Below are 24,921 nucleotides of genomic sequence, written 5' to 3' on the forward strand. Positions count from 1 at the left end.
TCCTAACTGGCCCCCACAATAAACGTTTTGGGCTAAATCCCTAAAAGGCAGGAGCCAGACCCCATAAAAGCAGGGGCGGGGGGGGGGGGGGGGGGGGCCAGGCAAGCCAGGCCGGGGGAAGGTAGGGCAACCGGCACCCACACGGAGGGCTAACGAGAGGAGGGTCACACAGCCCCACACCAGCCCCCCCGCAAAACTGGGGTTTTTCTTTATTTATACAGCAGCATGTTCTGAACACAGTGCAGGACCGGGGGTGCACACAGGGAGGTCCCCCCCACCCTCCTCTATGATCTCTCTGCCTTTCAGGATGGAGGGCTCAGGACCTGGATTGAGAGCATCTCCCACCCCTCAAAGCAGCCTCTCTTCCCACTTCTCCATCTTGGCCGCAGCCTGGCCTTAACACCGTTCTGGGGTGCCGCCTTTGGCCATGGGTCCGCAACAACACACTCCACAAAGCGGGGACACCCCCAGCCCCAAGACGGGGAACCATCGCCATGGGCTCAGTCCATCTTGCTGGGCTCCTTCTTACGCTGCCTGGCCTCCCGGACGATCTTGGCCAGGGAGAGGAGAATGGGGACGGCCATAGGCAGGAAGAGCGGGATGTAGATGGCAAATTTCTGGTCGTCAGGAAAGTAGAGGAGATGGAGGAGAGATGGGTCAAAGAAGGCCCGCTCCGAGGAGGTGACTGCCTCCTTGCTGGCCTGGAAAGCCAAGTGCAGGTGGCCCGCGGCCAGCTCGGCCATGGCACTCTGCGCTGAGGCCACCGCTTGGTACACCTGTGTGGGAACAACGCCAACGGTCAGTCCCCGGCCAGGGAGGACCACAGGAACAGCCTGGGGGCTTCGCTCCCAGCACCACACCAGCGAGAGCTCATGGTCCCCCTCCGCTCCCCACCTCAGGGTGCCCCAGCCCTACCTCAGAGGCGACATCATCTTTGATGACAATGTTCCCGATCTTGTCCAAGAGCTGGGCCAGTGAGGTCAAGGTGGTGGACACAGTGGCGATGTTCTCCACAGTGTGGGCCCAGAGGAGGCGGTCCAGCTCCCAGTCGGCCAGCCCCTCGTTCCCTGGGCTCTCCAGCAGGAACTCTGGGGGCAGCTCCTCCCGAGATAACCCAAAGAGTAACCTGGGAGTAGAGGGGAAGGTCCCAGCCCACATCGCAAACCTGCAGTCCCACGTGCACTCCCTGCTCTTCCCCTTCCCTGCTGCATTCAGTCCTCGCAGGGCTCAACCATGCCTAATGGCCCCGTGGACGCAGGGCAGGACAAGACAAGCCGCCTACCTCAGGAGATGGGAGATGCGCCAACACCCCTGGCCAGAGAGCAGTGCTGGCCAGTGGTCAGCATCTCGAAAGCCACAAAAAGCCCCCCTCAGCCTCCCAGAGCCCACAGGGAAGCGAACGAGCTGCATGGGTACAGCCTGCTCTGATCCCCCACGATTTCCACGTGTGCCAGGAGAGCACACAGAGGCCCGGGGAGGAAAGAGAGCATCCTCACCGGAGCTGGGCCAGGAAAACCTCCATCACTCGCACCATGTCCACGTCCACGTGCAGCGGGAGGGAGACTTGGGGGGAAGCAGGGGCTTCAACGTTGTAAACCTGCAGGAGAGCGTGTCAGCCAGGCACAGCCGGAGCCCCAGGGCTGGCAAGGCCACCAGCGCTCGCTGGGGATATGAAGCCACCGCCTTGTCTTGGCACTGCCAGCACCCCCATGGCCCCCTACCATGATGCCGCCCCAGCGGGGGCTGTGGAAGGCGTTGGTGCTCACTGCGGCTCCATCCTTGTCCTGGATGTACAGAGGGGAGTGGGAGCGCTCCGGCACGTACAGCAGGAAGTTCAGCACGGGGTAGAGTGAGGCAGCGCTGGAGCCTGCAGCGGGACAGAGTCAAAGAACTCCCCTGGCTGGCAGGGACAGCGAGAGCAGACCACCCATGCGCAGCGCTGAGGCAGACCCCAGCCCAGCTCCTCCTTCCACAGCAAGCCCTGAGCAGAACTGCCAGCCCAGCGGGTCTCGGTCACCCTCACTCCCACCCCGGGGCTGGCAGGGCATGGGTGCTGCAGGGAGGGAAGGGGCACAGGCCACAGGCACAGCTGTCCCCTCCTCCCTCAGCAAAGCCCGGTCCCACAAAAGCCAGGTCAGGAGCGCAGCGCTCACCCAGCCGGGCCTCCACAGGGTTGATGACGTGCGGGAGGCTGTGAGCGCTCAAGAGGAAGCTGGAGGACTCCTTGTCAAAGCGTGGTGTCACTCCTAGGACGGCGTAGTACAGGATCTGCAGGCGCACAACAAAGACGTTGCTGGCAGAAAAGCGCGTCTCGGGGCACCTGGCAAGGCCCAGGGCTGGGCTCTCCCCATCGCCTCTCCCAGTCCTCACCTGCGAGTCAACAGAGAAGTTGGCCACCAAGCTCAGTTTGTCCAGGACGGGCTGCACGTAGCGGTTCACGGCATCCTCAATGTCCCAGTCCACAGCGTGGGACTTGGGGTCGGGGTTCAGCAGGCTGAAGGTGATCTCGTACCCTGCCGAGGACACACAGTCTGTGAGGCACTGGCACGGCTACTGCCTGTTGATGCCGAGGCCGGGCACGTGGCCGTGACGGAGCTCCCAAGAGCGGCAGGACCTGACCCCCTCCTCCCTGGCCCTCCCCAGCATGGGGCCACGCACCAGTGCCCCAACGCGCAGCGACTGCAGCACGGATCTTGGCCCAGAGCAACTGCCAAGGGCAAAGGGAAGACCCCGGGGTCTGTCACCCCAGAAGACATCCAGGGATGCTAAAAGCACAGCAGGAACGGGATCTCCCCCCAGAGACAGGGGGCTTTCCCCAGGTCAGAGAATGGGGCTGGGGTGCACATCCATACCCAGGCTGGATTTCAAGTGCCGCCGGGCATCAGGGCCCAGCTGGCCGTTGGGCACGCGGTCCGAGAGGGCGGCGGAGATGGAGCTGGCCGTGAAGGACATCACCTGCGTGAGCTGCTGGAGGCGGGTGCGGAGGGCAGCCAGGCCCCCCCCCAGCCCTCACCAAGGCGCTGCGGTGCTTCCCCACGTAGACGCTGATGCCCTGGGGAAGGGGCAGGGGTGAGGGCCAGGAGCAAGGCTGGCTCCTGTCAACGCGCCAGAGAACAGCACGGTGCCACCTGCGACAACCTGGGGACCCAACGTCTGGTGCCTCCTCCCAGGGCACCTTCGAGGGGTGAAGCGTGCAGAGGCTGGCACAGCAGGGTGCTGCTCCCTACCTGAGGCAGGAGAGAGGAGGTTTCGGGGACCACGTACATGGTCATAGAGCCCAACGAGGCGTCCTGCAGCGGGTGCAGAGCAGCGTCAGCCTCTAGGGAAAATGAAGCCATTAGCAGGGTTGGGAATTTCACTCCAATCCCCGTCCCACCCTGAGATGCAGCGAAGCCGAGTCCTTTGCTCAAGCAGCCTCAGAAAGAGGAGCCTGCTCTGCCACAGAGCTCCCCCAGCTAACCGCAATCCCTCGTCCCGGTACCTCGTGCAGTAGCCACATCCAGCGCTGCCTCCTCCTGAGCCGTGGTCCTGCGATAGACCGTCTCGTAGCGGGATGTGATGCTGGGTCTCACTGTCGGGAGAGAAAGCCTGAGTGAATCTGCTAATCCCGGCCCTCGCACCCTTTGTAAGAGCCAGGTGCTAAGAGAGACAAGGGACAGCCCCAGGGAGACACATGCCACAAGGTCCTTTGGGCACCAGCTCTAACCTCAGCTGAGTGACCCACCACGACACGTGGCCTCAGCTGGTCCACGCTGGCGGGCAGGACAGCCCCACGCCACCCAGGGCACATCCCACCCTCCGAGGGCTGCCATCACCCCCATCCCCAGGGAGGGGAGCCGGTTTCTTCCCTGCAGCACCCCTGGGAACTTGTTGATCCCAATGTACCGCCAGCTCAGGAAAGGATGATACTGGCAAACGTGGGGTGGGGGTCCGGGGAGCTCCGGGCTGACAGCCAGGGAGAAAAGCCGTGGGGACGTAGGGACCCCCCCCCCCTGGTGGAGGAGGCCACCCAGGAGGGACGGACAGACGGACAGGGCAGTGACAGCCAGAGATGTCTCTCACGGTTCACGGAAATCTCCATCTCCTGCACGTCCCTGAACGGCAGCGGCCTCGGCAGGTCCCCGGGCACCGACCCCGGGGCGAAGACCACGGCGACGGGGACGGCCAGCTGGAACTGAGCGGAGACAGCGTCAGCGCGGTGTCCCCCCCCGAGGACCCAGGGCCCCCGTCCCCCGTCCCGGTACTCACCGGCAGCTGTCCCAGCCCCTCGATGTCCCCATAGGGCAGGGCGGCGCGGTAGGTCTCGGTCGTCCTCCACCACAGCGGCAGCCCCAACACCACAGCGATGGCCGCGAAGGACAGGGCGGCCCGCCGGCCCCGCGCCCGCTCTGCGGGGACAGCGCTCAGCACCGACCCGGCTCCCCGGGGACGGGGCGGGGACCGGGGCTGGAGGAAAGCGAGCGAGCCCCGGGCACCCGGGTGCCGCCGGTACCTGCTTCATCCGCCGCTATCGCCGCTGCCGCCGCCATCTTCGCTTCCCGTCCCAGCCGAGAGGGCGGGGCCTGCGCCCAGTCCATCCATTCAGAGCGCCCAGTCCTCAGAACAGCCAATCGAAGCCGAGGTCGGAGAACGACGGCGCAGACGGGCTGGAAGGGGCACCAATCAAAGCGCGGCACCGCCCCTGAGGAGGCGGGCTTTGGCCGCACGGCCTCTACGAGTGCCGCCGAGGGACAGGCGGTGCCCCTGCGCGGGCGGGAGGGGGCCCGGCGGGCGCCAGCGCAGCGCCGAGCACCGCGGCCGGGAAATGTCCGGGCGGGAGGGAAACAGGGACTTCACGGGAGCTCCTCACCCGCCCCACGGCCCGTAGGGAGAGCCCAGCCTCCCCCCCACCGGCTCCCAGAGCCTCACGATGGGTGTGGGTGAGCTGAGACCAGGCACAGCTCATTGCATGGGTGAGCACAACAGGCTGCGGGTGGTGCCCAGAGCCGGAGGAGGGACGGGGCAGCCCGGGATGGGGAAGGGCACGGTCCCAGGGTGCCCGGCAGCGAGGGAGGAGGCGGCACAGCGATGTCTCTACCGTTTATTTGTTGTTAGGCTATTTGGTACACGGGGTGCACACGGCGAACACGACACAGGCGCCCCAAGGGCGGCAGCGACCGGGACTGCGAAGCTACGGCAGGGCAGGGGCACCCCCCAGGCCTCCCCTCCTGCCCCCCACACGGCCGGGCCTCGACCCACACACACACACACACACACAAGGGCCTGGCCGGAGCCCCCCACCAAAGGGGCACCCGGGTGGCTCCCTCCGGAGGCCGGGTAACCCGGGCCCCCCACTTCATCTGCGGACGCGGCGGTGTGGGGCCAGCCGGCGGGACGCGCTCCCCTTTCCCCTCCCCGCGTGGCTGCTCCCCTGGGTGGCTGGGGTGGAAGCGGGGTGTGAGCAGTGGCGGGGAGGGGGCCGGGGCGGGGGCCGGGGGCCGGTGGGGCACCCGGCCGGGGCTCAGTAGGCATGGTTGGCCACGTAGAGGGACTGCCCGGCGGCCCCCGAGTCGTCCCCGCTGCCCTCGTACTTGCCCAGCGCCGCCAGCCCGTTCACCTGCGGGAAAAGGAAATGTCAGCGGCCCCCCATGGGGTGTAACCCCCCCCACCCCACCACTGTGGGGTATGGCCCTTGGGGTCCCCCAGTCCCTGGGGACAAAGCCTTCAGGGTCCCCCAGCTCGTGGGGACACGGTCCTTGGCATCCCCCGTGCCCCTGCAACAGCGCAGCCCTTGGCATCCCCCTCCCATGGGGACAGAGCCCTCGCCGTCCCCCATCTCACTGGGCGCAACCCTTGGTGTGTCCCCGTCACCCCACGGGACACGGCTTTTGGCATCCCTCTTCCCACAGGGACAGAGCTCTCGGTGTCCCGTGTCACCCTAGGAGGTATGGCCCATCCCACATGGCCCTTGGCATCCCCCATTCCCCCGTGGGGACGCAGCCCTCGCTGTCCCCCATGGAGACAGTACTGTGTCCCCTCCCTGGGGACCATGGTCCTCGGCATCCCTTGTCCTGTGGGGCACAGCCCTTGGTGTCTCCTGTCACCCCGTGGGACACGGCCCTCGCCATCCCCTATCCCAAGGGGCACAGCCACCGGGCGTACCCCCTCCCATGGGGACACAGCCCTCGGTGTCCCCACCACCCCGGGGGACGCAGCCCTCGGCACCCCTCTCCTGCAGGGGGGCCGTCCCCATCACCTCTGCGCGCTTGACGAACTCCTCGGTAGCGGCGGTGGCATTGTCCCGCTGCCCGCGCCAGGCGCTGAGCGCCGACGCCTGCAGCGCCCGCCCGTAGGAGAAGGTGAGGGCCCATGGCCGCACCAGCGGGCACGTGTTGATGGCGTTGAGGTTGATGGAAGCCTCCTCCTCGCTCTGACCCCCGGACAGGAAGGTGACACCTGCAGAGAGCGGGGTTATGGCACCGGGACGTCCACAGGGCATCCCCCTCCTCGTCCCCGCCACGTGCCGGTGCTGGTACCTGGCACGGCTGGGGGTACAGTGCGGCGCAGGGCGGTGACGGTGGCCATGGCGATCTCCTCGGGGCCGTACTTCTTGGTGCAGGCGTGGCCCGGTGTCACCATGTTGGGCTTGAGCAGCGTCCCCTCCAGGTAGACGTGGTGGTCGCTCAGCGCCTTGTAGACGGCTGCCAGCACCTGGGAAGGATGGGCAGCGTGGTGTCTCCCGGCACGGCGTGGCACAGCGCGGCACGGTGCCCACCCTGCTGCCTGCCCCACCGCTCACCTTCTCCGTCACATACTGGCACCGCTTGAGGTCGTGGTCACCATCAGGCAGGATCTCCGGCTCCACGATGGGCACGATGCCGTTCTGCAAACACCAGGGAGATGCCATCATGGGGATGTCCCTGGGCATCACCCTGGCCCCATGGCAATGTGGGCCAATGCCTGGACCTGGGGGGTGATGCTCAACCTCCAGGTTCAATGTCCACCCTTGTCAGTGATGCCCATCCCAGTGGGGCGATGCCCGGCCCCACGGGGTGATGCCCAACCTGGGAAGGTCTATTCTTGGCCCCATAGAGCAATGCCCATGTTTGTGGGGTGATGCCCAGCTCCATGGATTGACGCCTGGTCCCATGGGTGATGCCCACCCCATGGGGCAATGCCCGGTCCTGAGGGTCAATGCCCATCCACGTGAGGTGTTACCAAGCCCACAGGTTGACGCCCAACCCCGTGGGGTGATAACCAGGCATGGGGCCAACGCTGAGCCCCGTGGATCTGTGCCCATCCTTGTGGGGCAATACGTGGCCCCTTAAGTCAACAACCATCCCTATGGGTCAATGCCCAACCCGTGGGGCGATGCCCGGCCACAGACACGTACCTGCTGGCAGATGCTGGCGTAGCGGGCGAGGACGTTGGCGTTCTCCATGATGGCGAGCGCGGAGGGGGTGTTGTCGCTGATCTTCAGCACGCAGCGCCACTTGGCGAAGTCGGCCCCATCCTTCTTATACTGGGCACAGCGCTCCGACAGCCCGTCCAGACCTGCCGGGCAGTGCGTCAGCCCCGCAGCCCCAAACCTCAAGGCCCCCCACCCCGCTACCCGCTCCACCTACCCTGCGTGGTGGTCTCGCCGTCCGTCCCGGCCAGCGGCACGACGCCCTTGTCCACCTGCGGAGAGAAGAGGAAGGCAGCGCTGAGCCCCACCAGCACCCCCCCAAGCACCCTCAGCGCCCCGCAAACCCACCGGACACCCCCCACACCTTAATGCCCACGACGATGCCCTTGTCCTTGATCATCTGGACGAAGGGGGTGCCGTCGTCAGCCTTCTGGTACATGGTCTCGTGGAAGAAGATGACGCCCCCGATACATTTCTTGACCCGGCTGTCGGCGCTGAAGAGGATCTGGCGGTACAGCCGGCGGTTCTCCTCCGTGTTCTCCACCCCGATCTGGTTGAGGCGCTTCGCCATGCTCCCTGCGGGCACCCGGCACCCTCATCAGCCTCGGGCGTGGGGGAAAAGGGGTGACGGGACAGATTCCCCCCTCCTTCCACTGACCTACGGACTCATCGGCGGCCAAGATGCCCTTGCCGGGGGCCACGATACGCAACGCGATGTCCGACAGCTCCTTCTTCTGCTCGGCCGTCAGCGCGGGGTATTGGTGCGTCATGGTGGCGGTGGCTGCGAGCGGATGGGGCTTGAGTCACGCGCAGGCAGGTTGGGCCCCCCCCCCCATCTGCCACGCACCCTCGTCCTGCGGGGACCGGGGACCCCCACGGGGCTGGGATCCCGGTCCTGCCGGTCAGTGGGGAGGATGAGTTGAATAAAAGCAGGCAGCTGCCCTCACCCCGGGACGGGCAGGGCCTCGTGGAGGATGCCGGGGAGCTCCCAGCCATTTTGCTGCCTGCTCGCCCGCCCCCAGCCCAGCCATCTTGAGGGAAAGCAGCTCCCCGGGGGGGGGGGGGGGGGGGCCGGGGCAGGACCCGGGGATGGAGATAAACCGGGGTGGGGGATACCCCGAGCGGGAGGTACGCGGGGGGATGGCGATAGCCCGGGGCTGGGGATACTGAGGGCGTGGAAATAACCCGGGAATGGCGCTACCTGGGGAGGGAGAGACCCCGCGGGCGGCGCTACCCGGGGCCGGGGGTACCCGGGGTTTGGGGTACCCCGGGGCTGGCGATCCCCCCCGGGGCTGCCGCCGTCGCGGGGAGGGGGCTGCCCCAGAAAGCCGGTGCTCCCCCCGGGCCGGCGATTCCCCCCCCCGGCCCCGCCTGGGTATCTCCGGGCCTCCCCCCCCCCCCCCCAAAAAAACACCCCCATACCCGGGGCTCCCTCTACCCCGGAGCCCCCCCCCCCCCCCAGCCCTACCCGACCCCCGGGATACCGGCGGCGCCGCACGGAGACACCTCGGCGGAGCTGCCGGCTCCCACCGCCGGGTTCCTTCGGCTGCACCCCCGGTTGCCCCCCCCCCCCCCCATCCCACCTCACCCCGGTCTCCCGGTTCCCTCTTACCGTGCAGGGCGGGCGGCGGCGGGCGCGGACTGCGGGCTGTGCGCTCCGGCCCCGCGGTAAATGGGGCTGCGGTGCCGCAGAGCTACGTGACCGGCGGGGCGGCACCCGGTAGGACCGGCCCCCCCCCCCCCCACCTCCCACGGCCCGCTCCGCCCCCCCCACACCCCCCCCCGCCGCCGCCGCCGCCGCCGCCGCCCGCCTTGCCGCCGGTGGGGAGCTCAGGGCGACAACCCCGGGCTGGGGACCCCGCTGTGTTACCCCTTTGTAACCCTCTGCTGCTGGTGGGGACCCCTCCGTGCCCCCCCACCCCGGTCAGGGACTTAGCTGAGTGACCCCCCCCTCCCTGTCATGGGTAGGGACCCCCACGCCACACGGGCACCCCACTGTTGCTGCTGGAGACCCCTCTGGGCCACCGACCCTGCTGGGGCCGTTCTTGGTTATGGGGAGGGTCTTCCCCTGCCACCCCCTTGCCGCTGCTGGGGACCCCCACTGTGCCCCCCCCCCATTGCCACTGTCAACTACGGGCAGGGGACCTTCCCCTCATCGCCTCCGGGCCAGGGACACCCCCCCCCCGTGCCACCCCCAAGCTGGGGCTCACCGTGCCACCCCACTGTTGCCGTGCCAGGGACCCCAGCTGCGTCACTTCTGCTACCAGGGCCCAAGCCCCAGCACTGCCCCTGGGACAGGGTGGGGGCTCCCAGGGGAGACCAGCCCTCCCCCCCCCAAAAAAAAGCTGCCCGCAGCCGGCACAGGGACAATAGCGGTGTCCCCGCTCACCCCACGGGGCCGGCTGCCAGGGCCTTGCTCTGCTGAATCCCCGCCGTAAAAGGAGGGCTCGGCTGCCCCGCATGGCCCTAATCCAGGGAAGGGAGCACATCTGCCCCCGCATCCCAGAGCCGGGCACAACCCGGGGCCCCCACTGCCAGCCTCGCATCTCGGGGGGGGGCCATATGTGACCCCCTGCCAGCAGGGTCACAGCCGTAGCAGGGAAGGAGGCGATGCCGGGGCTGCTTCCCCATGAGCCACCCACGCACCCGGTAAATAGAGGCACAACCCTAAACATCTCCATTTCCTGGGTGCGGGGGCAAATAAATGTGCCAGCACCCAGTATGTTGCAGCACTCGCCCGGCCCAGGGCAGCAGGGCCGCGGCAGAGGGCAGAGGAAGGTGAACCCCCCCCCCCCCTCCACCCCCGGGCAGGAGAAACAGGCCATTAAAAACCAGAGCACTTGTTTGAACAGTGCTATTTTGGGCTGTGCCAGGGGAGGGAGGTGCCGCATAGCCCCCATGGCGGCGGGGAGCATCCTTGGGGTCGGGAACACCGGGAGGGGGGATCCCGCAGGAGATGCCTTAGCAGGGAAGGAGGGACGTAAGGCTGGAGCTGTACTGGGAGCAGGGGAGCCCCTGAGGGAGCCCCCTCCATGCAGCAGCGGGGGCCAAGGCGGAGGTGGGGGGGGCTGGGAACAGGAGCTGGCAGAGCTCCCAGCGCCTGGCAGGCAGCGCTCGCCTCGACCCAAGGGATGCTGCATGCCGGAGCCACGCAACAGGCGTGTGGCCCACAGCCCCGTGATGGGGGTGCAGGATCCAGCCTCCGATACCCTCTGCGGGGAGGGGAGGGGGGGGGCACAGAGGGAATCTAGGGCAGGAGGAGGAGCGGGGGCCCAGGGAGGGAAGCTAGGTCAGCCTGGGCATGCTGGAGCCGCAGGGTGGGAGCCTGGGGAATGCAGTGCCTTAATGAGAGCAAACGCCAGCGGAGGTGGTGGGGGGGGGGGGGTGCATGTCCCCCCGCCAAGAAGGAGAGGCCCTGGGGTGGCAGGGAGTTGTGCTCATAGTCCCGTGACAGGGACGGAGCGGGAGCAGCCGGTGCAGGCTGGACAAGTTGTCCCCACCCAGGGCACCAGGAGCTTCCTGCATCCGTGGCACCAGGCAGGGTGAAAGCCAACAAAACTTTATTCAATAAATAATTACAGCATTAAGAAGAGGAAGGTTTCACGCTACAGGCTATAGCGGCTCAGCAACTTCCTTGCTGCCACTGCCTGGCTTCAGGCCCAAGTACCGCAGCAGGCTGTGGAGCTCCTGGCAGCCGGCTGCCACGTCAGGGACGGCCGACAGGACCTGGGGACAGCAGCAGTGTTAGTGACAGTGTTTGGGATGAGGGTTTTGTGTTGCTGCAGTCACAGCAAGGGTGGGAGTGAGGAACCACAACAAACCTCACCTCTTTCATCTTCTCCTGCATCTCCTCGTGGGTCCTCAGCACTTTCTGGGCGTGATGGAGCCTCAGCTCCAACCCTCGGACCTGCAGCGAGAGATACCTGTCAGGAGCCTGCCCCAAAATTGGGCAGGGACCGGCCCAGGAGGGAGAGGGCACAAGAGCCAGGGCAGCCCCTTGGGGGTCCCCATACCTGCTCCAGGTACTTGTCGGAGAGCAGCAGATTCTCATCCTCTTTCTCCAGGAGCAGCAGCCGCAGTTTGTCCACCTGCAAAAAAAGCAAGCGCCGCTGAGACATCGCTGTGGGGCAAGAGCCCTGGCGTGGGGGGGCCCTCCCCTGCCATCCCGCTGGTCGCCTGCTCGAGGACCGAGGGCTGGAGAGGTCCCCTGTCCACAGAGGGGTGGTGACACGAGGAGCTTTCAGCCCCGGCAGCCCCCCGGCCTCACCTCCTGCCGCAGCAGGACTCGCTCCTGGACGTAGGCAGCGTCCACCTTGGGCTCCTGCCCCCGCATCTCCTCCCACAGCACCTTGGCCTCCGTCTCTGCACGCTGGAGCGAGCGCTTCAGCTGGGAGACCTCTCCCTTCAGCCTCTGCGGGGGGGAAAGGAGACGCTGAGTGGGGTCCCGCAGCCGGCACCCCCCAGGCGTGCAGCTCGGCCAGGCCCCCGTCACACACCGTGACTTCCCCACTCTTGTCGATGAGTTGCAGCATCTTCTCTTCCTGCTGTTTCACCACGTCCTGCAGCTCCTTCTCGTTCTGCGGGAGGGGGAAGAAGCAGTGTCAGGCAGTGCCCGGCCCTGGCCACCCACATCACCCCAGGTGGGAGCAGGTTTTCTCATGTTTGAGAAGGTCAGACGAGCCAGGAGCACCCATGGGGCATCACCGGAGCCGGTCACCCAGATTTCTCTGTGTCCTAGATCAGCGCCCGTCCCAGTTCGGCTCTGCCCTGGGGTGAGTGCTGGCCCACTTCTGGCACCAGCTCACCTCTAGCTTGCCCCTCAGCGCCTTGTTCAGCTTGACGATGGTGGCAGCCTGGGCATCCATCTTCTCCTGGCTCTCGGCTGTCACCGTCTCCAGACGGAGCTGCAGGTCGGAGCTGGGAGAGGACAGCGGTGCTGAGTGGGTGGGTATCGCAGCCGAGCGTGGTGCTGGCTACCAAACCCCGTCCTGGGCATCCACCAGCCCCATGGTGGGAGAGGCCAACCCGCCAGTGCGGCCAGCTGGAAAAAGCCCTTCTAGCCATGGCAGGAGAGGTCTAATCCGGGGCTGGGGCGAGAGGCAGAGCCCAGACAGGCTGCCCGCAGGAGAGGCCATGCCCAGGAGAATGGTACCCGTGGCCTGGCCCTCGACACGAGCCCCCGCTGAACTCACATCTCCGTCTGCAGCGCCTTGAACTCGCTCTGCTCCAGCTCCTGGATGCGGGAGCTCAGCATGGTGAGGTCAGAGACCATGGCTCTCAGCTCCTTCACGCTTTCCAGCAGACCGTCCTCGGGCTCTGCGGGCAGGGCAGAGGCTCGTGAGTCGCGTAGAAGAAACTGTCAGCCCCAGGGGACACGGAGCCGAGCGGGAAGGCATGCCTGCTCATCCCCCCCATGCAGGCAGCCCTGCAGCTTCGGAGCAGGGTTCAGGGCAGGGTGACAGCCCCAGTACCTATCGGCTTTGGTGTAGAGGCAGGTTTGTCCTTGGTAAATACGCTCCCACCTCCGGTGGCTTCATCGACATCTGAGAGAGGAGAGTGCAGAGGCGCTGTGCCCAGCCCTGCGTGCTGCAGGGAGCACGACCAGAGCTCACTCATACACCCATCCGCCCCTGGGAGCTCCGAGAAGACCCCAGACACTCGCAGAAGCAGTGACCCCCCCAATCCATGGCTGCCACAAGGGACCAACCGGGGAATCCGCAGGGAAAGGCACAGGGATGGCACTGGGATATCCTCCACAGCCAGCACCAGTGCACATCCCCAGCATAGGAGGGAGGGATCCCCATCCCCATACAGGGACCCCCCCCCCCCCCCCCAGCACCCAGATAGCGGGTGTCAGCTCACCTTTCCCCGACACCGCTTTCAGGACACTGCCTACAAAAGAGGGCCTGGCATGGTACGGGGTGCGGCACGCCGGCGTGCGGCAGGCGGGGGTCCAGGCACGCCGGGGCGTCTGCCAGCCCGGCGTCCGCGGAGCCGGGGTCCAGGCTCTGCTTCTCAGTGGGGCATCGTCATCCTTCAGAGGGGAGAGAGAACACAGTGCCAGAGTGCAGCTTGCGACAGCTCTGTACTGCCCCGGCGAGCCGGGGGGGGGGGCTCAAAGCCACGCCATGGAGAGCCACGGGTGTCTGACCCCCCCCCCCCGGCCACCTCCTTGTCCTTGTCCCCAGGGCAGGGCTCCTACCTCGTCTTGCAGAGCAGCTCTGAGGCAGTCAGCGAGCTCCTGCAGCCGTATCTTGCTCTCGGTGATGTCCGCGGAGCACCACGAGACTTTGTCCCTCTTGAGCTGCAAGTCGAGGAGCTCGGCCTTGGTGGTCTCCAGCTCCTTGCCGAGGGCAGCCTGCTCTTCCCTGCGGGATGGCATCGGCCTCAGCGGGAGCAGCGTTCTCCCTCCTCAGTGGAGGATGGGGACGTTTCTCATGCCTGCCTCCTGCCATGACCCAGGGGTGCTGCGAACTCTACAGATTTAGGCAGTTTCCCCCAAGATGGGGTCTTGCTGGGCTTCCCCACAGCCTCTTCCACCCACCTGGGCAATCACACTTGGCTGGGGCAGCAGTGACCAGAACCACGTCCCCCTGTGTGTCCCCCACCCCCCAGGAGGGGCTCGATTTCCCAAAAATAGAGGGGTTCAAGTGGAGGTGGTGAGCGGGGTCGGTACCGCAAGCGCTGGTGGGAATCCATCAGCTCCTCGTACTGCAGGCTGCGCTGCTGCAGGGTGGCCAACGTGGACTTCAGCCTGGCCTCTACCTCCAGCAGCTGCGTGCGGGACATGCAGTTCTCCTGATCGAGGAACTAGAAGAGGGTGGGGGGACACGGCTGTGAGTGCCCAGGAAACCTGAGGGGGCCCCTTGGGACCCTCAACACAGTCCCTCCCACGCCTCAGGGTGCCGTTTCTAATTAGGTGCAGCTTTACCCCAGCAGACCAACCCCTGGAGACCAACAGTTTATGACGGACATAGGAGAGGCTGGGGGACGGCACCACGCCTGCAGCCGGGGGAAAATTATCCCAGAGAGCTGCCCACCCCCCTCCCCGGGAATCACCGCCGGGCAGGATAGAGATCTGCCGGGCAGGATAGAGATCTGCGCTACGTGCGGGATGTCAACCACCCTCGAAGCGCTCATCCCCCCCCCGCCCCCGCAGGAGGGCTAATCCCGCTCCTGGCCGGCCGCCAGCGTTCCCGCGAGGCCGTGACGGGGGCCGGCAGCGCGTGACGGCGCGGGCAGGGTCAGGCAGCTCCTACCTCCCGGCACTCGGTTGACTCCCGCAGCTCCTGGCACAGCCCGTTGCACTCTCGCTGCAGGGTGTCCCTCTCCCGCGCCAGCCTGCGAGGATGGGATGGGGTCAGGGGGTGCCACGTTTTGGGGGCGAGGGGTGGCAATTTGGCGACTATAGAAAAGGGGGGGAGGAATGCCCTGCCCCAGGGTTCAGACCCACCAGGCCATCTCCTCCCACTGCTCCTCGTTCTCCTGCTGCAGCGCGTCCCGCTCCTGCTCCAGGCTGGCCAAATTCGTCATCAGGTTGCTCAGGTCTGCAAGGGGCAGAGCCGTCAGCGTGGTCGGGGGGGACGACGGGGGCGGCAGGGACAGAGCAGCTCCAACCCCCGCGTCGCCCACCCCTACCTGCGCTGAGGCGTGAGTTGGCCACCGTCAGCTGCTCCAGCTGAGCCACCGTGTCCTGCAGGGCCACCGAGGTCTCCTCCAGCTGGCAGGACACCTGCAGAGACACGGTGCCCTCCGGGCTCGCTTTGGGCTCCTCTTCCCCATGGGGTGTTCCCACACCAACGGGCACCCCAAGTCACCCCACGCCTGCCGTCAGCCAGGCTGCGAGGGAGCATCTCATACACCCCCAGGCACCACTCACCTCCTCCTTGGCTTGAAGAGCTTCGTCCGCTCGTTGCCTCATGGCATCCCGCTCCTCCAGGCAGCTCCGTAGCTTGCCGGGCACGCTCTCCAGCATAGCCCGGCACCGGGACACCAGGGCCCTCGCCTGCTCCCGCTGCGTCGGGGGAGAGATGGCATCGGGCAAAGCTTAGCACGGCACTGCCAGCCTCGGAGCCGGGGCAGCGCAGCCATGCCGGCCGGTGGCACCGCTCCACGGCGCGACCAGGGACGGGTCTGGCAGCCGGGCTGCCCGCGGTACCCAGGGCACAAAGCGCTCCGAGACAGAGCGAAGCGGCACCAGCCTGCACCGCGCCGGCAGGGAGGCGAGGGGCTGGGCCCGCCGCCAGCCCCCACCGGGACAGCCCTCACCTCCGCGTCCAGGGCTCTCCTTTCCTCCTCCAGATTTTCAAAGGTGATATCTACGAATTCCCGGAAAGGCTGAGCCTCGGCAGCCAGGGATGCCTGGGGGGTAGGAGAGACGGGTCAGCGCTGCTGTGGTTGAAGAGCCACGTTCAATTGCCGCGGAGGGAGGCAAGCGCCAGCCCCGAGGCCGGATCTGCGGCAGCGGTGCCAAGAAACCTCTGGTGGACCCAAGCCCATGGCAGACCATTGCTCAGAGCATCACCCAAGCTCAGGATGTGGGGATGCCCTTCCAGCCCCCAGGGACCCGGGTGGGAGGCAGCTGGAGGTGCCCACCCGTTCAGTACCTGCTGGTCGATGGCATCCGCCAGCAGCGTGCCCAGCTCTCGCTGGGACGCCAGGCTCTGGTCGCGGGCACCGATCTGGGCGCTGGCGTGGGCGCGGAATTTCTCCAGGAATCGATCTCCCTGCCGAGGGAATGATGCTGCTCTGGGCACGGTGTCGCACGAGGGGCAATTTCCAGGAGCCGTCCCCGCATGCTGCTGCAGCCCAGGGCTCCTGCTCCCAGCAGGACACAGCCCGAGCCAAAAAACCATCCAGAGAGCTCCAGCCGCTCTGGGCAGCCCCAAGCATTTCTGGCCTTCCAGGGCCACATTGGGCTTTCCCTAGGGATGCCAGGGAGACCTTCACCCCCCAGAGATGCAGGACACCCCATCAAAGGCATGGGGACAGCAGAGCCTGCCCCGACCCCCCCACAGGCTGCCCCCCCTACCTCCTCTTTGGCTCGGAGGGCTTCGTCCGCTCGCTGCCTCATGGCACCCCGCTCCTCCAGGCAGCTCCGCAGCTTGCCGGGCACGCTCTCCAGCATGGCCCGACACCGGGACACCAGGGCCCTCGCCTGCTCCTGCTGTGAGAGGAGACGGCACCGGGTATAGCCGACAGCTGCCGTGTGTGCCAGCAGCACCAGCATCTCCCAAAACCCAGGGGCAAGGGGGGGCCAGCCCGGCCGCATTGGGCGCTCACCTCCTGGGCAAGGGCTCCCTGCTCATCCTGCAAGCTCTGAAAGGCGGCATCTACGAGGCCCCGAAACAGGAGGCACTGCCTGCTCCAGGCGCTCTGGGGAAGGGACAAAGGCACCGGCGCTCAGGCAGCGCTCCCAGAGCTGGCACAGGCAGCATCGGGCACGCACGTGCCCTGCCCGGCTGAGACCTGGCGCACTCATCACACGCCAGGCAGCCGAGACGCACCGTCCCCGCGGCAGCCAGCTCCAGCTCCCGCTGCAGGTCCCGTTCTGCTCCCCGCTGCCGCTGCAGAGCCTCCGTTTTCCTCCGCAGCTCAAGGTAGAGGTTGCGGTAGATCTCTTCCTCCTAAGGGCATCCCGGCAGAGGGGAGGGGGCTTCGCACCAGCCCGGTTCCACCCCGGGGTCCAGCGAGAGCCGGTTAGCCATGACACCTCCCATCCTCCCCCCACGCGTGCCAGGGATGTTTCCCCGCACAAAGGGTTCAAATCCAGCAAACTCAGCGGGTTGAGCCAGGCGCGTGATGCCGTGCCACGCCGCAGCAGCCCCGCTTTACTTCTGCTCCACCGGCTCGCGGTCCAGCCGGGGGCCACCATCCCGCCGGCGGCACGTGGGCACTGTCACGGCACCGAGGCCGCAGGGAACAAGGGTGGCATCGCCCCCGCGAGGACTCTTACCCCTTTGGGGTGGGTGATGTCAGTCTGCGTGAGTGCGTCCCTCTGCTCGGCCGGCCCCACGCCGGGCAGCGGCCGCTGGCTCTCCTGCCAGTCGCGCAGCTGGAGCGAGAGGGCTTCGATGATGATGAGGGTGCTCTCCAGCCGCCCCTCCAGCTCTGCCCGTGGCAGGGACTTCAGCTGCTCCCGGGGACAGCTGGGGACAGAGAGAGGGCTTGGGGCAGGGACAGCCCACGGGTGACACAGCCCCGTCTGGGTGGGCACGTCCCCACACTTACTGCCAGAGCAGGGAGTCTGTTTCGGCAGCGCTGTCCTTGGCGCAAGGGAGGCCGCCCGCAGATGTGTTCATGCTCTTATCCCGCAGGTCTGGGGGGGTCATGAAGGTGCCGGCGACCGCCGTGGGCACGGGGGTGACGCTGGTGCCGGCGACCGCCGTGGGCACGGGGGTGACGCTGGTGCCGGCGACCGCCGTGGGCACGGGGGTGACGCTGGTGCCGGCGACCTGCCGTGGGCACGGGCAGGGGCAGGCTGTGCCGCAGGGAATCCAGCAGGGACGAGGCGTTGAGGCTCTTCTCCAGCCACACCAGCGGCAACATCCAGGACACGGCGCCCTGGGCCACCTCAGGCAAGGGGACAGGGGTGGCCGTTGCCTCTGACCCGGCAGGGTCCGACCTACCTGCCTCGGTGGGAGGGAGTCCGGGGGGGCCAGGGGACTCGGCTCCCTCAGGAGTGCCTTGGCAAGGTAGGGAACCAGCACCCCCATCTCCAGCCGGGGGCTCGGCGGCCACAGGGCTGCAGGAGAGGTCGGCGGGCGCCGCTCGCCACCCGTGGAAGGGAGCTTCTTGCGGGGTGGAGCTGGTGCCGGGGGGTCCTGGGGTGCAGGAGGCCAGGCTGGCACTACCAGGGGACCTGGGGTTGCAGGGTGCTAGAGGGGTGCTGCCTGGGGAGTTTGGAGTGCAAGGCACTGAGCCGATGATGTCGGGGGGTCCTGGGGTGCAGGGTGCTGGGCTGGTGCTGTCAGGGTGCTCTGGGGTACACATCCCTGGGACGGGGCTGCACGGGGGGGCTGGTACGGTGCTGCTGGGGGGCTCCAGGGTGCTGGGACCTGGGACAGGGCTGCACAGGGGGGCTGGCACAGTGCTGCTGGGGGGCTCCGAAGTGCAGGACCCCGGCATGGGGCTGCACAGGGGGGCTGGCACGGTGCTGCTGGGGGGCTCCGAAGTGCAGGACCCCAGCATGGGGCTGCACAGGGGGGCTGGCACGGTGCTCCCAGAGGGCTCCGGGGTGCTGCACCCTGGGACGGAGCTGCACAAGGGGGCTGGCACGGTGCTGCTGGGGGGCTCCGGGGTGCTGCGCCCTGGGACGGAGCTGCACAGGGGGGCTGGCATGGTGCTGCTGGGGGGCTCCGGGGTGCTGGGACCTGGGACAGGGCTGCACAGGGGGGCTGGCATGGTGCTGCTGGGGGGCTCCGGGGTGCTGGGACCTGGGACAGGGCTGCACAGGGGGGCTGGCACGGTGCTGCTGGGGGGCTCCGAAGTGCAGGACCCTGGCATGGGGCTGCACATGGGGGCTGGCACGGTGCTCCCGGAGGGCTCTGGGGTGCTGGGCCCTGGGACGGAGCTGCACAAGGGGGCTGGCATGGTGCTGCCGGGGGGCTCTGGGGTGCTGGGACCTGGGACAGGACTGCACAGGGGGGCTGTCACAGTGCTGCCAGAGGCATCTGGGGTGCTGGGTGCTGGCACAGGGCTGCACAGGGGGGCCGGCACAGTGCTGCTGGGGGGCTCCGGGGTGCTGGGGTCTGGGGTGGGACTACCAGGCGGCTCTGGGCTGGTCCTGCTGGGAGGCTCCAGGGCACTGGGCGCCAGGGTGGGATTGCTGGGGGTCTCAGGGGCACCAGGCTTCAGAGTGGGAGTTCCGAGGGGCTCCAAGGTGCTGGAGCCTAGGGTGGGAGTCCCTGGGGGCCCCGGGGTGCAAGGCACTAGGGTGGTGCTGCTGGGGGGGAGCAGGATAGCACTTCTGGGGCGTCCTGGGATGCAGGGCACTGAGGTGATGCTGCTGGGGGGGCCCCGGGTGCAGGACACTGGGGTGGCGCAGTCATGGTCCTACAGGACATTTGGGGGGGGTAGAGGGGGTCAGGGCTGCCCTGCCCTTCCCCCCAACACCCCATAGCCTTTTGCCCCAGTCTCCCCATTTCCCCCAGCCCAGTAGATACACTTATCCTCCCACTACCCTGGTACCCCCCCCCAGTATCCCCAGTTCCGGTACACCCCAGCACCCTTTCCTGTTCCCTTCCCCGCTCCCCCCAGTCCCGTCCCGGTTTCCCCCCCCCCAGCACCGACCTTGAGCCGCAGGCGGCGGAGCAGCGGGGTGAGGGTGGTGCGCTCGGCGCCCGGCTGCGGCTGCAGCCGCAGCTCCTGCAGGGGGGGGGCGCCGGGGCCGCTGCTGCGTCTGCGGGGGGGTTGGCGAGAGGCACCGGGGGTCACCGGCGGCACCACCGGCGGCACCACCGGCGGCACACCCCCCCCCCCCCCCCACGCCGTGTACATATATACACCGGGAGCGCTCCGGCCCGCACCGGACCCACCGTCTCCCAGCCAACCCCGCACGGTCGCAGCCGCCACGCCGGGACCCTCACCCCCCCCCACCGGGACGCCCAAACCGGTATCCCCCCTCCCCGCCCGCCCCGTGCTGAGCCCCCCCGGTCCCGGACCGCACTCACGGTGGGGGTCTGGGCGGCCCGCATGGCCCCGGTCCCGCTCTCCGGTCCCGGTCTCGGTCCCGGTCCCGGCTCCGGTCCAGGTCCCGGCGCTCCCCGCGCGCCGCCCGTTTGAAAACCACGCACCGCTCTGATTGGCTGCTCCGCGCACGCGTCACTCCGCCGGAGAGGTTGTTAAAGGCGGGGCTACGCCAAGGCGGTGGGTGGGGAGTGGGCGTGTCTGAGGGCGAGGCCCCGCCCCCACGGCGCTGTACAGCGCCGAGCACGGGGCGCGTCGGGAGCGCGCAGCCCTTCGGGGACGCGCAGCCCTTGGAGGTGGAGGGGGGGGGGACACACGGACGGACAGGCCCAGCTCCCCCCTCCCGATCCCGGGGCCTTCCCAGCGCCTACCCCGGGGGAACCAGCCCTGCACGGCCCCCCAGACCTGCCCCGACCCCTACCCGAGGGAGGAGGGGGGGAAACCAGCCCCGCACACCCCCCTGGGGGTCCCGCTCTCCCCCGCAGGAGTCAGGGCAGCACCCACAGCAGTGCCCGCGGCTCTCGGGTTTATTGCTCCCGCGGGGAGAGGTACAGCGTTGGGGTAAGAGGGACCCGGCCCAGCAGGGTCCGACCCGCTGCCGGGGTAAGGGGTGGTGGTGGTGGGGGGGGTGTCCCTGAGCGATGTCGGGGGTCCCAGCCACGGTGGCTCAGCCAGGCCAAGGCCGGCCCGGGGAGACGGCGAGGTCACAGTCGAAGTCAGCGAAGGCGGCAGGATCGGGTGGGGGCTGCTCGAGGGGGCGCGGGGCCACCGCCATCGCCACCGGGTCCTTCTGCAGCAGGTCGGCGTCGAAGGCCACCCCGCGGAAGAAGGGGTGGCCCTGGAAATGGTGGAGGTAGCGCAGGCGGCGCAGGGGGTTGTGGCACAGCAGCTGGGGACGGAGGGAGGACAGTGAGCGGTGAGGACCCCGACATCCAGTCCGGGGGGCCAGCAGGGACCCCAAAATCCAGGTGGGAGGGTTACCTCGGCAAGCAGCCGGGCCAGTGCGGGACTGAACGCGGGTGGGATCTCGTAGCTGCTCTCCTTGACGCGCTCCAGCATGGCCACATGGTCCCCCGCCGGCGCCACAGGGAACTGGGGGGGCAGGGAGCGGATTTAGGGGCTCCATGGGGTGCCCGTATTCCCCCCCCCCCGCCGTGGTCCTCACCTCCCCGCTGGCCAGGGCGAAGAGCAGGACTCCCAGGGACCACCAGTCGGCTGTGTGGCTGTAGGGCCCCCCGCTCAGCACCTCCGGGGCTGCGGGGATGAGCGGGTGAGTGCCTGGGGGGTCCGTGCCCCCCCCCCAGCCCCCCGCTGCCCCCTTACCCATGTACTGCAGGGTACCGCAGATGGTGTGGGCTCGCTCGCCCCACCGCAGGTGCCGGGAGAGGCCGAAGTCGGTGAGCTTGAGGTGCCCTGTGGGGCGAGACACCGCGTGGGGACCCATGGACGGGGTGTCCCAATGGACGGGGTGTCTCCACGAATGGGGCGTCCCCAAGCCAGTGCCACCAGACTCTTACCTCTCTCATCCAGGAGGATGTTCTCCATCTGAAACGAGACAGGCGCTGGGGTGGCCTCTCCATGTTGGGGGGTTCAGAGACCCCCCCACCCCATCCTCCGGCCCCCCGGTCCCGCTGCCACCCACCTTCACATCTCTGTGCATGATGCCCAGGTCATGGAGGTACACTGGGGACAAGACGGAGCCGTCAGAGTGGCGGGTCCCCTCCCGGCACGGTGCCCACTGCCACCCCCACGGCACCCGGCAGGCAGCTGCCCACCCCCGGGAATGGCTGACCCTGCCTGCTGGTCTCCATCAGTGGGGGACAGTGGTGGCTGTCCCCGGCATGGCGGGCCACTTACCCAGCACCAGCACCAGCTCGGCTGCAAACAGGCGGACGGTGGCTTCGGCAAAGTGCCCGGCGGCACGCCACAGCGCGTGCAGGTCTCCGGTGCTGCAGTAGGTGCACACTGCCGGGACGGGCGATGTGCCTTACCGACGGGCTGCCCTGCGGGGCCGGGCTGGCACGAGGGGCAAGGGCACCGGGGTGGCATGGGCACCGGGGTGGCATGGGCACGGGGAGCCTGGTGGGTCACTGGGGTCATGCACCAAGGTGATGCAAGCACTGGGGCCATAAGGGCAGCGAGGTGGCACAAGCACCAGGACCACGCTGGCACCAAGGCGGCACAAGCACCAGGACCACACTGGCACCAGGACCACGGACTGAGGTGACACGGGCATGACTAAGGCTGGCACAGGAGCATGCAAGTACCAGGGTCACGTACCATGGTGACATGGGCACCAGAGCCATGTGGGCACTGGGAACACGCAAGCACCAGGGCCACACGAACTACGGGCACCATGGCCACACGGGTACCAAAGTGACACGGTCCCTGGGATCACACAGGCACTGGGAACACGCAAGCTACATGGGCACCGAGGTGGCACAGCCACCAGGGCCACCGGGGCCAGGCAGGGACCAGGGCTGGGGTGCCTTATTCACCCCCATGCTGGTCCCTGCCCCACTGTGGCTCGTCCCCATCCCTGTCCCCCCTGTCCCTGTCCCCGTGCCGGGTGTGGGGTGGGAGCCAGCAGCCGAGCGCCTGGATCCCCACGGGGCAGCGGGCAGCACGGGGGGAGCGTGCGCGTGTGCGGGGACACGTGTGCGGGCGGCGGGGACACGTGCGCTGGCGGGGGGGGGGGGGGGGGACTGGGGCGAGCCCGCGGGCAGATGGTCACTCACTGATGAAGAGGTGGCGCTGGCCCTGCCAGCTGTCCCCCAGCCCGTGGACAAACGGGTGCCTGACCTGTCTCTGGGGACACAAAGCAGAGAGGGTGAGCGGCCCCCCGGGGTGGGGGGGCCAGGGGGGGGCCGGGGACCCCCGCTCCTGCCACCCTCCCTCCACAGCTCTGGCGGCCTCCTGCCATCCCCACGGCCACCCTGACCCCCTCCCGCCATGGGCTGGGGTCCCCCCTGGACCCCCCCCCCCCTAACCTGGATGCTGACTTCTTCCTTGCACTGCTTGAGGGTGTCACGGCGCAGCACCTCCACTTTGGGGACGACCTGGGGGGGGGGGGGCGAGGGGCCGTCGGGGAGGGGGGCCGAGGGCAGGCAGGAGCACCCACGGGCCCCAGGGGCAGCACCCACCTTCACGGCGCAGACCTTCTCCCGCCCGCAGTCCAGCACTTTGAGGATGGTCCCGAAGGAGCCTTTGGCCACGAAACCCAGGATCTGGGGGGGGGGGGGGCAGGGGCTGAGCACCCCACAGAGATGGGTCCGGGGTGCTCAGGGTGGGACAGGGTGTGGGGTCCTGCGTGGGGTGAGGTGGCACAGGGCACCCAAGGCAGGCGGTGGGGACACATGGGGACCAGGAGGACCCAATAGGGACCCCAGTGGGATGCATGGGGACCCAGTATGGGGCACATAGGGACGGGGGACAGGGACACGGGGACCCCAGCAGGGCGGTTGTGGATGCTGGCGGGAGGCACAGGACCCCGGTAGGACACACGGGACCCCGGTAAGACACCTGGGGACCCCATTAGGGTGCAGAGGGACCCCATTAGGGTGCAGAGGGACTCGACACGGGGCACGGGGACCCCCCCCCGGGGGTAGAAGGGGACCGGGTGGGACGGTCGGGGGACGCCGGTAGAATACACAGGGACCCGGCACGGCGTGCGAGGAGAGCCGGTAAGACGGTCGGCGATCCCGGTAGGGCGGCACGGGATGCACGGACGGCGCGGGAGGACGCTCGGGAAGGATGCACGGGGCGCTGGGGAACCCCGGTAGGACGTGCAGGGACCCCGGTAGGACGTGCAGGGACCCCGGTACGAGGTGCGAAGGGGACCCGTTAGGGCGCTCGGGGCTGCCAGGGCGGGGATGCGCTGGCGTCCCGGTAGGACGGTCGGGAACCCCGTTAGGATACACCGGGACCCCGGTAGGAGGGTGGGGGGGCCCCGGGACGGCACCTTGAGCTGCTGCTGGCGGGCGGAGGGGCGGACGGGGAACTCCGGCAGGAAAAGCGAGACGAGCTGCGGCAACGGCCACCCGGGCAGCGGCGGCTCCTCGGCGGGGCCCCGCGGGGCCAGGGCGAGTACCGAGCCCGGTACCGGTACCGGCCCGGCGCGGCTCAGCAGCGCCCGCACCCAGGACCCCACGGCGCGGCCCTACGGAACCGGGGGCAGAGTCAGCGGGGGGACACCGGGACCGGAGGGGGGGGGGGGACGGACACACGACACCCCCGGGGCCACCGCCGCACGCACCTGGGGGGGCCGCACCGGGGCAGGGGCCGGCCCGGGGCCGCTGCTCGTTGCTCCCATCGCGGCGCCGCCGCCACGGCCGCGCCCCGGGCCCGGGCCCCGGTAATCCGTCGCCCTTACATAATCCCGCCGCCCCGCCCCGCCCCGCCCCGCCCCGCCCGGGCGCGACCCCCCCCCCCCCCCCCCCCCCCGCACCGGGGTCGAGCGCCGGGGCTGCCCCCTTGCACCGGGAGCGCACCCCGGGACAAGCTTCTGCACCGGGGGGTCCCCCTTGCACCCGGGTGCGCACCCCACCCGTGACTGATCCCCCCCCCCACTTCTGGGCAGGGCACACCCTCCGGGACCCCCCCTTTGCACACTTTGGGGTTCCCCCTTCAACCACTCATTCTCCCCTTGCACCCCACTTTTGCCGCAGCCCCCCTGCCCCGGGGCAGCCGGTGGGGTACCTGCAGCCCCCACCGAGCCCCGGGCACCGACGGGGCTCACAGAGGAGATGGGAGACGGACGAGCGCAAGGGCTGAGCCCGGGGCGATGCAGGTGCTGCAAGGGACCCCCGAGCCCCCAAAAGCGGGTGCCCCGAGCAACCCCCCGGGAA

General features: G+C 68.5%; 4 protein-coding genes across 4 annotated transcripts; all 4 read right to left on the reverse strand.

The window, feature by feature from the left end:
• Positions 1-177: 177 nt before the first annotated feature.
• Positions 178-4,618, reverse strand: PIGS (phosphatidylinositol glycan anchor biosynthesis class S). The gene is given in 13 exon segments (XM_030028820.2): positions 178-776; positions 916-1,126; positions 1,497-1,597; positions 1,722-1,867; positions 2,154-2,268; positions 2,371-2,513; positions 2,853-3,003; positions 3,005-3,052; positions 3,228-3,319; positions 3,482-3,571; positions 4,063-4,174; positions 4,249-4,388; positions 4,493-4,618. Coding segments are annotated over 13 exon segments (1,710 nt in total). The 5' UTR covers positions 4,578-4,618; the 3' UTR covers positions 178-500.
• Positions 4,619-5,064: 446 nt separating this feature from the next.
• On the reverse strand, positions 5,065-9,125 carry ALDOC (aldolase, fructose-bisphosphate C). The gene is made up of 9 exons (XM_030028838.1): positions 9,000-9,125; positions 8,046-8,168; positions 7,752-7,963; positions 7,605-7,659; positions 7,373-7,533; positions 6,779-6,862; positions 6,516-6,690; positions 6,236-6,435; positions 5,065-5,596 (listed from the first exon to the last, which is right to left on the reverse strand). The coding sequence occupies exons 2-9, from the start codon at positions 8,155-8,157 to the stop codon at positions 5,501-5,503; spliced, it is 1,095 nt and encodes a 364-aa protein (XP_029884698.1). The 5' UTR covers positions 8,158-8,168; positions 9,000-9,125; the 3' UTR covers positions 5,065-5,500.
• Positions 9,126-10,930: 1,805 nt separating this feature from the next.
• On the reverse strand, positions 10,931-20,441 carry SPAG5 (sperm associated antigen 5). Its single transcript, XM_030029427.1, is given in 25 exon segments — positions 10,931-11,113; positions 11,214-11,294; positions 11,401-11,475; positions 11,655-11,798; positions 11,884-11,964; positions 12,193-12,304; positions 12,580-12,703; positions 12,859-12,930; positions 13,250-13,421; positions 13,590-13,755; positions 14,064-14,197; positions 14,647-14,728; positions 14,841-14,934; positions 15,026-15,119; positions 15,267-15,401; positions 15,656-15,748; positions 15,994-16,113; positions 16,419-16,553; positions 16,670-16,762; positions 16,894-17,013; positions 17,343-17,535; positions 17,618-17,845; positions 17,847-19,441; positions 19,679-19,787; positions 20,059-20,441. Coding segments are annotated over 23 exon segments (3,795 nt in total). The 5' UTR covers positions 18,980-19,441; positions 19,679-19,787; positions 20,059-20,441; the 3' UTR covers positions 10,931-10,999.
• A 142-nt stretch (positions 20,442-20,583) lies between these two features.
• On the reverse strand, positions 20,584-24,472 carry RSKR (ribosomal protein S6 kinase related). Its single transcript, XM_030029428.1, has 12 exons — positions 24,330-24,472; positions 24,036-24,233; positions 23,218-23,301; positions 23,065-23,133; positions 22,813-22,882; positions 21,932-22,039; positions 21,717-21,757; positions 21,592-21,619; positions 21,398-21,487; positions 21,240-21,328; positions 21,056-21,166; positions 20,584-20,963 (listed from the first exon to the last, which is right to left on the reverse strand). Exons 1-12 carry the CDS (start codon positions 24,384-24,386, stop codon positions 20,742-20,744), a joined length of 1,167 nt encoding a protein of 388 aa, XP_029885288.1. The 5' UTR covers positions 24,387-24,472; the 3' UTR covers positions 20,584-20,741.
• Between the last annotated feature and the right edge of the window lie 449 nt (positions 24,473-24,921).

The sequence above is a fragment of the Aquila chrysaetos genome, chromosome 10, assembly GCF_900496995.4.
Source record: "Aquila chrysaetos chrysaetos chromosome 10, bAquChr1.4, whole genome shotgun sequence".
Lineage (NCBI taxonomy): Eukaryota > Metazoa > Chordata > Aves > Accipitriformes > Accipitridae > Aquila > Aquila chrysaetos.